The sequence below is a fragment of the Capra hircus genome, chromosome 22 (genome assembly GCF_001704415.2).
Source record: "Capra hircus breed San Clemente chromosome 22, ASM170441v1, whole genome shotgun sequence".
Classification (NCBI taxonomy): Eukaryota; Metazoa; Chordata; class Mammalia; order Artiodactyla; family Bovidae; genus Capra; species Capra hircus.
The window spans coordinates 16,963,447-16,978,463 of record NC_030829.1 but is presented as its reverse complement, the minus strand read 5'-3'; the positions used below and the strand labels follow the sequence as shown (position 1 = coordinate 16,978,463).

Below are 15,017 nucleotides of genomic sequence, written 5' to 3'. Positions count from 1 at the left end.
TTATATAAACACATATAGTTTATATATAAACACATAAACACATATAAACATATATTAAACATATATAGACAGACACACATACAGTTCTCTAGTGGCTATTATCTGTTGATGGGTTTAAGAGGTTTCTTACTGACAGTTTGGTTTAAGAAAACTGTCTTGTTGAAACAAAGTATCTTTGTTTGGGCTAACTTAGTAATTTCCGACATTTGTGTGACTTGACATTTAAAAAACCAACAAAACCTGCAGTCATAATGGATTCAAAAGTTCTTCTTTATGGCTGCAATCAGTCATGTTTATTTTTGTCCTTGAGAAGCTGCTGAAGAAAATCTACTTGATTTTTTTTTTAACTGAAAATGCAGAGAAAAATTAGTTTTGATGTCTATTTTTCTTTTGTATTAAAAAGTTTCAAAATAGCTGACCTCTTGAAATAAATGTCTATCAGTTTGCATTAATAATACTTGCGAAAAGCTGTTGTCTTCTCCTGGTAGAGGCTTCCTTCTATGCTAATGTCTTTTCTTTCTAGACCCGGGAAGATAGGAAGGTTGAAGCCATCATGCATGCTTTTGAAAACTTAGAGAAAAGAAAGAAGCGACGGGATCAGCCCTTGGAACAAAGCAGTTCTGACGTAGAGATTGCTGCCACCACCTCAGAGATTCCTTTGGGAGAGGAGACAAAAACTGAAGCCCCTGAACCTGAAGTTAGCAACCCTGCTTCAAATATTGCCATCACAAGCAACCCACAGAGTGTTGGAGTGAACACCCGGAGGTCTTCCCAAGCAGGAGTAAGATGAAAAGACTCCAGGCCTTAGATAACTCTTGTTAATATCAGTTGCCTATCTTTTGGAATGGCTATAATCAGCGTTTTCAGCTTTGCCTTATTTTGCAGTAAATAAGCTGATTTGCTTATCACTTAGCTGATTTGTGGAATCAGGGAAACAGAGTTTGAATAACTAGATACTCTCAGACTAGAATGGAACTATCTGCAATTTCTGCCAGATAAATTGTTGGTGGTGAATTCATAAAGATCTTATGGTTTCTCTTTGGCCATCTTTGTAGCATAGTTATGTACCTGACATTTCATAGGATCCTCAGAGTAACTCTTCCTTTTCCTATCTTTGCCACAAATTCTAAGCCTTAAGCTAAAACCTCAGTATCTGAGGGAAAAACGGAGGAGGATTTACCTTCCCTGCTAAGAACCTAAAATTTGGTGGCTACTTTCAGCTGACTTTTGACCAATTTTATAAATACTTTTTGGAAAAAGAAGTAACGGACATCTTCCTGTAGGCTTTCTGGCTGGTTTAAATGTATAAATTTTGTAAGGATTATATTTGAAATTAATGTTTGTTAATACTCAGTTTTTTCACCAGTGAACATTCAGAGTGCTTAAAGTGAATAGGAAGCAGGATAAAATATTTGCTGATATTTCTAGTAAGCAGTTAACTTTGCTGTTATTGTAGGATATTGCTGCAGAAAAACCAGTCCCCAAACCACCTCCAGCAAAGCCTTCTCGGCCCCGACCGAAGAGTCGAATTTCTCGGTACCGGACCAGTTCAGCCCAAAGACTAAAGCGTCAAAAGCAGGCCATTGCACAGCAGGCAGAGTTGTCACAAGCTGCCTTGGAAGAAGGGGGAAATAACAGCTCAGTAACTCCTACTGAAGCTGGAAATGTAGACAGTTCAGGAGAAAACAGGCAATTAACAGGGTCTGACCCAACTGTGGTATCAGTTACTGGATCCCATGTCAACCGTGCTGCATCTAAATACCCCAAAACCAAAAAGGTAAGTTACAAATCCATCTTCCTAAGTGTAGTCTGGCAAAAGCTGTTCCTTAGTAAAGTAAAAGGGTGTATAATCCTCAGGGGAGAAAAAGCAGTCTACGAATTATTAGATTTGAGATAAAATGCTTAGACACTGAGTCCATGCTGCTACTTTACTTTGGTTCCCATAATTTTTAAGCAGAGCTTAAATTACTGATAGCTGAAATCATTCCTCCCATAATGATCATGGAGAGGGTGAGCTAAGATGCCCTTGTGCTCTGATTATGCAAATCATACTCTGCAGCTGTTTTATCTACCTCGGTCCTAGTTCCTAGATGAGGATTGTCTTTGTGAGTTACACTGCTGCCTCTGGCCTTTACATCTGCAACATCATCAACTGACAGTCTCTTTTTTAACTTAGTATCTAGTTACAGAATGGTTGAATGACAAAGCTGAGAAGCAAGAATGTCCTGTTGAGTGCCCTTTACGTATCACCACGGACCCAACTGTACTGGCAACGACCCTGAACATGTTACCTGGTCTTATCCATTCCCCGTTAATTTGCACCACCCCCAAACACTACATTCGCTTTGGCTCACCCTTTATCCCTGAGAGGCGTCGAAGGCCACTTCTGCCTGATGGCACGTTCAGCTCCTGTAAAAAGGTACGTTTACGTGATTTCTTTTCTTTTTTAACCTAGGATGCCTGTAATGGTGACATATCAAACACATTTCTCTAGATGAGCGCATTCTGCCCATATGAGTTTATAATGAGTTAGTTGTTAAGCCACCAGTATTGGTACATCAAGAGTCAGTGAGACTAAGGTGGGATGTCGACTACATTTTGGTGCTCAGTTTGTCTTAGCAACTTTGTCTTTGTGTTCAGTTATCTTAGCAGTTGGTGACTGGGTAGAAAGGGGTGTTTTGTGTGTGCTCTTGTGATACTGGTTAACATGTCCATTTGTGATTATTCTGTAAGATTGGGCCCCAGGTACTCTAGAGCACTGTTGCACAAGTTAAAGAATGATCAAATTTTGTTTTGGATTAACTCAGTCACTATTATCATTTGATTGAGAGTAGAGGAAATGTCTTGTCACAACTGACAGAATTCCTGTTCCTTGATCAAATGAGTGTTTATTCCCTAGTGATTATGGAACCTAGTATAAAGTTTTCTGTCTCTCTCTCTCTCTGGTTTCTCTTCTGTAGTTATGTTTTGCTTTTGGATCTAGTGGCAGTCATATTTGATGGTTGTTTATTTTTGGAATGCTTTCTTAATTCGCAGAAGCCCTGCTTATTTTCCAAAGGTGTCTCTCAAGAATAGATCACACCCTCAGATCTGTAATGTCATTTTCATGTTTCTAGAAGTATAGGACACCCTTTCATTTGGTGCCTTTGAGGTAGAGTCTGTTCCCTGGAACACCCTTTTCTCTTATCCTCAGATCTGGATTCAGGCTGCCTTCCTCAGTGTCTGCCATTGCCCTCCTCCACTGGCATCACGTACATGAGGATGCTGCATATAGATTATTTGATGTGATGAAGTCTCCAACTCCAGGCAGGTCTTCCCTGACTCCTCAAACTTAAAGCTTTTCTCTTTTCCCAAAGAGCAGATACTATTTCTTGGGGGAGGGGCTTAAAAGATGAACCCAAGTGTTGGGGGATATGGAGGGGAGGAGGGCAGCAGGGATCTGCACACAAAGCAAAGGTGCTACCACTGAATGAGCAACATACACTGAAGAAAGTCTTTTCCTAATCTTAATCCAAGTGTTTGAGTCACTTACTGATTTATTTAGGGGAAATTCCCAAGTAGAACAGCTCCTAAAGAGAAATTTGATCATGAGATCTTTGCCAGAAGGGTTTGTGGATAATAGAGTAACATAACTTTCAGTTGTCAGAAAAGAAAACAGTGACATCTTTAAAAAGAAAATAAGACAAGAAATTTACTAAAGGAAATGAAGGTTAGGTCTCTGGGAATCCTTTATTCTATACCAAGTTATTTATCTTGGATCTTATAAATTATCTGAGAAGGAAAAATATATATTTGCCATTTAATGACCATTATTGATTAACCTTGGCTTCTCTGGTGACTTGGTGGTAAAGAATCTGCCTGCTTTGCAGGAGACTTGAGTCAGGAAGATCCCCTGGAGAAGAAATGGCAACCCACTCCAAATATTCTTGCCTAGGAAATCCCATGAGCAGAGGAGCCTGGCGGGCTGCAGTCCATGGGGTCGCAAGAGTCGGACACGACTTAGCGACTAAACAACAATAACAATGATTAACCTTACTCTGTAATAATTGGCGGATTTCATTAACTCTGGTATGGCATGTAAAACTAATCTTACCATTACTTTTAGCTCAGTCCCTCATTAAGGGTAATAGCCCAGAATCTACATTTTCAGAGTAGTATCGAACAATTAGAGAAGCTGTCTTTAGTTTAGAGGAACAAGTCAAAAGATGGCTTAATATATGAAATAAACTTCTTCCTTTTGTTCTGTCTTTGGATGGACATAGTACTAGACTTCTAGGATGTTAACTGTTGAAGTATCTTATCAAGTCAGATAATAGATTTTCTTTGATCCTTTAAGAAGGGCTAATAATTATTAATACAGAATAATAAAGAAGTCTGAACTGTAAATAGTATGGACTACTTTCTTGAAATGCTGCCTTTATCATTCTGATGCTAGGTTGTAATCTTTCTATTCCCATCTTACTTTTTTCCAAGTAGCAGAGTTCTGTGAAAATCAAAAAGTGTAGAAATATGACTTCAAATCTGATAGAAAATATATTTCTTAGAGCCCTTTTTACCTGGTTATGGTTTCAGACTTACATCTGTATCTCATCTTTGTGTCTCTCCACTGGCAACAGTTATTCATATTCATGTTATAGTCTCTACATGTATCTGACCATCCTTAGTCTTGTTTTATACAGGCTCTACTCAGACACTTTTATCTATTTGTGTCATATTAGTCTTTAAGAAGAGTTCAGGCTATGTATGTTGACACATAGCAAAGTATCTTACTTAAGTTGAGTCTTTGAAAATTGTTTAAATCACAAGTTTAATATTTGCTGATAATGTATCAAGATTATATTGCAAAACAAGAATATAACTTTTTATGGGACAAAACTAATGAAATTGGGTCCTATGTAGAAATTGAACTCAGGTTTATCCTAGATGGAGATTTTTTTAGACTGGTTAGAAAATACTCACATGGTGCAGAACCTAAGAAGATTTCCATAATAAACTTGTAATAAATTTCTAAAAACCACTGAGAGAAGAATATAGTTAAACAGAGAGATGAGAACAGTCGTCCTCCATGGGATTAGTTAAAACAGCATGTATTCCTAGTAGGCTTACTCTATCATATCTGATTAAAGGAGGTATAAAGCCTTTATAAGTTTTAAGAGTGTAAAGTTGCATGTGTATATTTGCACCCAGATTTTTAGAGTATTTGGCAAAATGTTTTATGATGTTGCTGTAGTTTCTAAGTTAAATCAATTCACAGCTCTGAACTAGCATGTTATAGTATGTCTTGTTGAATTTTACTTAACTTGTTCTTTTGAAATGGAAGCATTTATGAGTGGCTAACAAGCCTTTCAGTAGTATCTCTCCTTGTTCTCTCTAAATCTCTGAACTCACCTTGTAGGCATGATACGTGTGGGGCATTCGATCTCCCATTTAGACTGAAAATGAAACACTATGCTTTGCATTGATATTTTATTGTGTGCGCTGGAGTGATATTAATCTGTATACTCTGTACATAGCCTGAAATTCATTTGAACTAGTTCTCACTGAACAGTGTGTGCCCAGTACTGTGCTACAAACTTTCTTCACATGCACTGTCTCACTTAGCATTCATGATAACCCTGTGAGCTTGGGATCATTGGGTTCAATTTACAGATCCAGAAGCTTTGGCTCAGACGTGAAAGTAACTTGTCCAAAGTTAAGCATCTAGGAAGACGCACAGCCAAGTTTCAATCCATGTCTTTGGACTCTAAAACCCAAATTAATTTCTTTCCCTTTCCCCATCATTATGATACTCTTTAAAACATTTCTATTGCCCATCTCTGAGCTTCCTAAAAATCTCTTCAATACAGAATTCCAGAGAAGGAAGAAATGTTCTTTTGACCTTAATAACTGTAGCTAGAACTTAGGGAGAAGGGTCTAAAGTTAATTTATTATCCATAGGAGTGATTCGAACTTGTTAGATACAAATAACTGTTGCTGTTCCTTCTTTATGGGCCCTAAAATACTGTGTAGACAGACAGTAGGGCCAGGGGGAAAGAGTTGATCAAGTTGCTGGGTTCGACCATAAGCTAACCAGAGCAGCATCGTATTCCTTAGAATGCCCCTGTCTTGGTTTTAATTTTCCTTTTTGTAGTCATAAGATGCGAGAATTATTTTATGAGTGCACCTATTTGACACTGGAAATACATGAAATTAACTTGCCTTGGAGAAAAGCACAGTGACCCCAAATGAGTCCTGTCATCTGCTCTGATAAGGAAAACTTATAGTAAGGTATCTATATAACAAAGAATTTTCCCTAATTTTTGGTCTCCTGAGCCTAATTTTTCCCCATCTATACAAGAAATACTTAGGACAGGGTGACCTCTGAGGTCTCTTCTATGTAGGGAGTTATAGTTCTGACAGTTCGTCTTCACATCAGTATTCTGTATGTAGGAGAGTAAGTTCATTCTTGGTCTTATTTTGGCTTCAGAGACTTGATCAAATCCTAATATGATGTGATCCAGTTGATGTTACCTCTCTTTTAGACATTCACTCTCTATCTCTTCATGTTTATACTTTTGCTTTTATTTGGCAGACCACAATGCCATTTACATGATGTGAATGTTTTCTTGGCTTCCTCACATTATTTCCTAAGTTCCTATTAGAATTGCTATCTTTGGTAAAGAGAATATTTACTTACCTGTAATATTGGTTCTCTAAAGGTGTAAGTTACAATCACCTTTACTCTTCCTATTTGGGATATGGTCTGACTCAGAAATTGATGTTTATCAAAATTCGATCTGTCTTGTGTCAGGGCAGGAGAGCCACAGAGTGGTGAGCAACCTACAACTGTGTGAGTGTATCTTAAGAGAACATAATTAGAGGTAAGAAATTTTCTCTCTTCCACAGGTTGCGTAATCTTATTATCCTTATCTCTGTAGGCTTCCTTTCTGAACAAAGTTTGTTTCCATCATTTTAGGTTCCAATATTCATTACAAAAAAAAGTGACTGATTAGAGAGCTCTTTTTGACTTTTTTCCCTTGATTTCTGCGGAAGGATTCTGGTAATGATTTGTATTATTCATGCATAATTTAACCAAACTACTTAACAAGGAGGGAAAACTCATAGGATATTGAGAGTAGTCTTTTTGGAAGCATTTTGGCACTTGTAGTAAAGAGCTATTTATTCTCATCCAGAGTTTTCCTGTGAAACTTTTCTGTTGTTTCTTCAGATATCCCCAGCACAGGACAGACAACTCTTAAGAGATCTATCTTCTTTTTACACACTTACTTTATGTGCTAGCTTTATTCTGTGTGATCGGAGTCTCTTATGTGAACGCTAAGATTTCTTCCTTCTCTTTTCCCATTTATTCCATTCTAAGCAGTATGAAAAGTTAAATAGTAATCATTTTTATTGTTTGTTTTTTTTTAAGTGGGACTTCATTATGTGTAATCCAGGCTTTCTCAGTTATGCTCCATAGAAGGAATTGATCGGGCAATATCCTAAAATGCTGAAACACAAGACAAAAAATACTTTTGACTGTGGACCTAAATGAATGTGTTGTATTAATATCTGTCACCAGTTGATATATAGTGACGCAGTTGATGCATTTAAAATAAATAGCCAAATAGTTTTAAATGATTGTTGATAATTCCCTGGTTCTTTTCCCATTATAGCGCTGGATAAAGCAAGCCTTGGAAGAAGGAATGACCCAAACATCATCTGTACCCCAAGAGACTAGAACTCAGCACCTATACCAAAGTAATGAGAACAGTAATTCTTCTAGTATCTGCAAAGACAACGCAGGTACGTATGGCAAACCTTTCTGAATACATGAGCAATGATTACTTTGGGTCTACATTAAAAATTTCACTGAATACTTTAAAAAGTATGATACCAAAAAAAAAAATAGCATTGTTCTCTAAATAGTTACTTTACGTCTGTCTTTACAGAGGAAGAGAGAGATCTCAAGTCAGGGATCAGTATTCCCAGGACGGCAAAGAAGGAACTAGACAGTATACAGATAACAGCAGAAATGGTTTTTAAAAAGGTTAGATATATTTAAAGTAGTAAGTTTAGGAGCTCTATATCCATATTTATAAGAGGGGAAATAAAACAAGATGTGGGGCACTCTTCGAGAAAGAATCAAAAATGTAGGTGATTGAGTGGGGTGGGACTTGTTGAAGGGGCATGGGGTGAGTAAAGTAAATGAGAAGTTATTATGAATTGGTTGTTTTCAAAAGAGCTTGCACAGTTAGTGTAAATTTTTTAAAAGACATGACCTTGAATCCAATTTAAAGTACTCATGAATTTTTAAACTGGAGGGTCATGAAAAGTCATCTGGTCCGTTGGTTTTGCTGTAACTCTTGCAGGGGTCTTGATTGTAGTTGAAAGCACAGGTGCATGAACTTGATACCAACTTATTTGGGGATATTCTTATTACCAAGTTTCTCTTGGCCAATATTATTTTAATTGAAAAGTTCTGTGTGATTTCTGTTTCTTTATCTCTAAATCAATTTTGTGAATATTATGCAATCAAAACAAAATACCAAAATAAATACAGTGCTAAAAGTCATGCAAGTCTGTATCTAACATAGTAATATTTCAAATTTTCATAGAAACCTCTTGTTCATTGCCTAAGTAAATATGAACTTGAATTAAATAAAGAGATTTGTACTAGTAATATCTGATTTATACTAAAACTTTGTGTAAGATTATATTTGGAAAAAATAGGCTGCTAAAAATAGGTTTTTTTCAAGTTATTGATTTAGTTTATTGTTCTATCCCTAGACTGGATTATACCTTATAAGTTATCACATATATAACCTCAATATAATAATATCTCAGTGTAGAACATCTGGAAGATAAATGATACCATATATTTAAAATACTTTATTCTCTTCACCAGTGATTAGGAAGATTTACTTGAACCAGGTTAATATAAAGAAATGCTGGTAACAGATTTTCGTCAATTTTATCAATTTATTGGCAGCTTTTACTATACAGTGAGACTATAACAATTGGAATCTTACGTGTAGAACACATACATATGTATATGTAGTCTGTGTGTTGTGTATGTTAGTATTTGAGATTGGGAAAGGGAGGCTGTATTAGCAATTCATGTCTTAACTGGCAAAGATTCATAAGGAAGGAAAGTGCCTTCATTATTATGTGCCCTAGTTAGAATGGAGTTAAGACTGGTAGTCACCAACCTTTATTAAAGTTCTCTTGTCTCTAGCATCGAGAAAGATTCAAATCATACACCTTGCCTTTAAGCAACAACATAAACTGGAAAATATTTAATTGAAACCAAGCAGTACTCAAATGAGCATCTTGGTATGTTGCTACTAATGTAAATCCTGAGGAGTTATTTTTATTTGTTTCTTTGGTTTGGGGTTTTTTTTTGTTTTTCTCATCTCAGAAAGACCAAGGAGATATTAATCAAGAAAGGGAGATAGATTGATATAGTGGAAAGAATCCAACAGACCTGAATTTAAAGATCATCTCTACCCTTTACTAGTGCTGACTTCCCTGTAGCTCAGATGGTAAAGAACTGCCTGCAGTGCAGGAGACCAGAGTTCTATCTCCGGGTCGGGAAGATCCTCTGGAAAAGGGAACGGCGATCCACTCCCGTATTCTTGCTTGGATAATCCCATGGACAGAGAAGCCTAGTGGGCTGCAGTCCTTGAGGTTGTAGAGTTGGACATGACTGAGTGACTAACACACACACACACCCTTCACTAACTCAGGCAAGTTATAAAATATCTCTGAGGCTCATCTGTGAAACAGGTGTAGTAATATCTGCCTTGTAGAGCTAATATGAGATTAATGTACATAAAGTGCAGTATCATACCCTCATTATTATACACACATTTCTTGTTGAAAATTTATGGAAAATTTACAGAAATTAATCATATACTAGAATACATTAAGTTCCTTAAAGCTAAAGTTGTGTAGAAATAAACAGTATTAACTCTGCAGACAAGGGCAAGTATAATGTTCATTATTTGTAAATGATGTGGATATATACCTAGGAGTCTAAATATATTTATTATTTTGAAAAAAATAAACTGCTAGATATGTAAAAATTAATAGCATTTATGTACCAAGAAAATAAATGAAGAAAAATTTGCATTGCTGAGCTCAACAAAATAAAGAAACTGCCTAGGAATAATGATGGAGACATGTAGAACAAAGCATCACTGAGGAATATTTTTTAAGTCTTGAGGAAATAAAGGGAACTTCCATATTCCATTCCAGCGCTTCCCTGGTGGCTCAGATGCTAAAGCGTCTGCCTGCAATGCAGGAGAACCAGGTTCGATTCCTGGGTTGGGAAGATCCCTTGGAAAAGGAAATGGCACCCCACTCCAGCACTCTTGCCTGGAAAATCCCATAGACGGAGGAGCCTGATAGGCTACAGTCCATGGGGTCGCAAAGACTCAGACACAACTGAGCGACTTCACTTTGACTTTCTTCCATAATCCTTAATGGAAAGAGGAAATATAATGAGTGGGGTTTTTTTCTTCATACAGTTTCCATCAAGCTAGTTTGTTTGGGGGTCTGATTAAATGGTCTTGGAAGTTTATCATAAAAAATAAACATGAAAGTAACTAAGAAAAATTGAAAAAGTAATGACGAAGAAGTACCTAGTAGTATAAAACTAGCTTCTAATGTGATGCTGTAAATTGGTAATTAAATTAGTACAGATTCAATAATGGATATATATATGGAACAGAATAGCCAGAAACAGGCTTTATGTAAGTGAAAGATTTTGTAAATTCTAATTTTTACTTACGTGGGAGATGGGAAAGAATTAGATCTTTGCCAGAGTAAATTCTGTGTACACTCACTGTTAGGCTTTGTTTTCTTTTTTTAATTAAAGTTTCTATATCTTTAGCGCTCTGAACTGATAGAGGACAAAAATACTGGGAGAAAGGATTTGCAAAAATGACAGGGAAATAATATCTCTACTAGAAATTTGAGAAGATTTATCATATACATTTTTAAAAACCTAGTTGTAATTTTTCTAGTACTTATTGTACAGAAGTAGATGTGGACTAAAAGTAGAAGTAAACTGTGGACTCTCGCACAGTCTTAGTCATGAAATGATTAATAATTGCCAGTAATACAGAATAAAGGTGACCTGGGTTTCAGTGAATAAAGAAATGGTAGAATTTGTGGTTTACCTTCTATTGCCTATACTTTTGATGAAATACTATACAGTAGCATTAAAATTTTTACTGTTGATTTATTTTATCAAATTAACCTCCTAAAAACAGTACAGTACTACTTTTGAATTAGATTTCAGTCATCTGAATCTTGAATCTGTAAGAATACTATTATTGTGACCAAATAAAAATTTTCCATGGAATGTAAAGGAGGTTCAATACTTGAAATTTTATTCATATAATAATTTATTAGCCAACCAAATGGAGGAGGGGGGAGTAATAGCATAGTAAATGTGATTTTAATGATAAATAACATACTGAATGATTTTCTTATTTTACATCTATCTGAAAACAGTTGCCAGATATACTTCATGTTGAAAAATATATTAAACCTTTTAAATGGGTTATAAGATTATCCCGGTATTACCATTCTTATTTAACAACATTTAGAATTGTTGTCCAAACTGATTATCCAAAAAAAAAAAAACTAAAAAACAATGATGTAAAGTTTTGGTAAAGAGGATGTATAGGTTATCATTGTATGCAAATAATATGCTTACCTCCTTAGAAAAGCCAAAAGAATTAACTGAAAAACTGGTAGAGGTCAATAGGGTAGCTAGATACAAAAATATGTAACATACTGAATGATTTTCTTACATGTTAGCAATCACATTTAACTAATATATAGGGAGAAATACATCTAATTCACAGTATTGACGGAAAATACAGAACACTGGAGAATAAACCTAATTTAGAAATGCAGCAAACCTGTAGTGAAGAAGTATAATACAAGGGATTCTCCGGCGATCCAGTGGTTAGGACTCCACGCTCTCACCGTCGAGGGCATGGGTTCAACCCCATAGGCTGCCCACATATTAATGATGATGATGAAGAGGAATGTGAATGAAGGCATAAGTAGATAAAAGATCATGCCACAGTGCTCAGTGAGAATTCTCCACAGATTACTCATGAATTTAATACAGCCCCAGTCAGTCTTGGGAAGGGGAAGTATCAGCATAGTTGACAAATGATTTCTACAGTTCATTGACATGGAAAGTATGCTAGAATAGGCAAAATAATTTGGAGAGCTAGAATAGAATAACTGGAATTGTCCAAACAATTTTACTAAAAGTGTACAGAAAAACATTCAGAACTAAACTCAGTGTCTAGTAGGATAAATGTCATATTTCAAATCAGTATAGAAATATTATTCTATAATTACAAAATAATTTGAAAGAATATGCTAGCCATTTGCCCTGTGAAAAGGTTAGAACATTCTGAGTTAAATTTGAAAATTAAATATGGAGATAATGGGAATATAGGTCATTTTTATAGTCTTGGGGTGGGGTAACCAAAGACATGTCTGAGGCAGAAAATAAAGGAAATAGTTGATACATTTGACTAAATAAATACAAATATAAACTTTGTATAGCCAAAAAAGACTTAATAAAATTAAAATATAATTGTTAACATTTTTGTCATTGTAATGGAAAGATTTTTATTATGAGTGAAGATAGCAGGTTATTTATTCAGTGTGATTTAGACAAAGAATCAGTAAGGCCATGTCAAGAAAGAGATTGGGATGAAAATACCCTAGGACATTAGCAGTGCATTAATTTGTGAATATGATTTCAAGTTAAGTATGTGTTTCAATATGTGGGTGTTTGTTTATATATCTTTTACTTATGAATTACATAAGTAAAGGTACAAAACAATAAAAGATAGATTTAACCAAGAGATTTGATAACTGTGTATGGCAAAAAGAAGAAAAATGAAACTTTAAAAGAAAATTTTGTAAATATAGTGTTGTCCATAGAAAAAAGTAGGCACATTACCACTGGCCTGTAAACTTCATAAGGACGAGTGCTAGGTCTCTTTCGTTAAATATATTATAATAAATACTCAAAAAATAGATTTTAAATGAGTAACCTGTAAGTTGATTTGGAGATGGGAGAGTTCTTCTGAACTTCATAACTTTTCTACAATGAGCTTTGTAACTTACATAATTGCTTTTAGTAGTTACAGTGTTGGACCTAGCAGTATAGTGGTCTTCTAAAAGATTTCGCTGTTGAAGACTCTTGAAATATATAAACCTAAATGTAAGTTATGAATCACATGTTTGTTTTGTTTATACCTAGGCACTTTTCGAAAGGAGAAAAGAAAAACATAGTATCTGGAACAGAAGGAAATTACAAATATACTTCTAATCTAGGAAAATTTTTAATTTTTTAGATAACTGAAAGGAAAAATATGTATCTCCAGTATTTTTTGCTTTTATTTTTTCTCTGTTTCTCCCCCTACTGTGCTAGTTTAGTGCTTCATAAGTCTTTCTGTGTAACTACTCCATTAACTCCAAATAGTTTCCCAGTGTTCATTTTCATGCTAACCATTGCTACCAGGGGAATTGTTTTGAAGCATAGCCGTGCTGCTGTCCCAAAACTTTTCCTCAATGGCTTGGGAGGAAACCTAATCATTTAACCTAATGATTAAGAATGTAGATGGGAACCAGATTGTCTACTCCTTTAAAATAGGAATGATAATACTAGTACTAGATTTATAGAGTTATTCAGGTTAAACCTGCTAATTTACATGAAGCACATAGAATAATGCCTGGTATGTAATAAGCCCTTAAAAGCATAATTTTTTTTCCTTATGCATAGTAGTATGACCACCTCTGTTGAGGTTCTTAAATTTATATTAAACATCTTTTATGTATGTTTTCTTTTTCTTATGCTTTCATAAACCCTTTTAAAATAGAATATATTTTTAAAGTATATGATAACCATTTTCCCATACATACCTAGTTCAGTGGTTTCCGTTTAAGAGGTACTAAATAAATAAATAGATTAAACGAATAAAAATAGATTTTTCCTTTGAGAAAGTGAGATACGTGCATTGCCTTGAGTAGTCACTAAAATTTAAAGCATGTTAACTTTCTTTCAAAGTGGAACTAAGAAGTCCACCAGAGAAAGTAGGATATTCCAATCAGAAAAAGAGTACCAGCCTAGTTTTTGAAAATGAGGTTTATGTAGAAATGATTTCGCACTTTGAAGCACTCTAAAACTAAGTACTCAATAAGGATCAGGTAATCATGTGTAACTCCCTCTTGCTGAAGCAGAATATTATGTAAAGAGCTGCTAAAGAACAGAAAAATATATAAAAGCTTGAAACTGAGTTGGTGAACCAACAATTCAACAGAGAGTGATTTTAACAGAGACATAGATTTGAGGGGTTTTTTAGAATGTGAAAAATATAAATTCATGTTTTCCACTACAAGAGATTAAATTATCTCCAGGGATTAGTTATTTAAAGTGTCAGATTCATCTGATGAGTTTTTGGGAGGTTACAGAGTTTTGAGAATCACTTTTAAGTGTGGCAATTAAAGAACCTTTGGGCTTTTGGTTTGATTGCAGGAGATAACAGTGGAATGAGGCGAAGGTGGAGTTAGGAGCCATTGTGGGCTAGAGATTAATGGCTTCACTTCGAGTATCCCTTTAGGCTGTAATTTCAAACGTCTCATCCAAGCTTTGTATTTCACAGACTTGTTGAGCCCATTAAAGAAATGGAAGTCTCGCTATCTGATGGAGCAGAATGTCACCAAGTTACTGCGGCCTCTTTCTCCAGTCACACCACCCCCTCCCAATCCAGGCTCAAAGAGCCCCCAGCTGACCACACCTGGCCCATCTCACCCGGAAGAGGAGTGTCGAAATGGATACAGCCTCATGTTCTCACCAGTCACATCTCTTACTACTGCTAGTCGCTGCAATACTCCTCTGCAATTTGAGGTGATTTGGGTTTGGTTGTTGGGAGTTCTGAATATGAAAATCATCATTTGCACCTCCTCATTTCAAATATAATACCATTCCAAATGTT

The 15,017-nt window shown here is 35.5% G+C and overlaps 1 protein-coding gene across 10 annotated transcripts in view; it reads left to right on the top strand.

The window, feature by feature from the left end:
• The window catches only part of SETD5 (SET domain containing 5), an 80,059-nt gene that overhangs the window by 52,195 nt on the left and 12,847 nt on the right, over positions 1–15,017 (top strand). For all 10 annotated transcript variants that reach the window (XM_018066693.1, XM_018066692.1, XM_018066691.1 and 7 more), the window contains 5 exons: positions 524–781; positions 1,457–1,777; positions 2,177–2,419; positions 7,653–7,782; positions 14,685–14,929. In XM_018066693.1, coding sequence (XP_017922182.1) covers positions 524–781; positions 1,457–1,777; positions 2,177–2,419; positions 7,653–7,782; positions 14,685–14,929 — 1,197 coding nt within the window. The remainder of the gene's footprint in view (positions 1–523; positions 782–1,456; positions 1,778–2,176; positions 2,420–7,652; positions 7,783–14,684; positions 14,930–15,017) is intronic.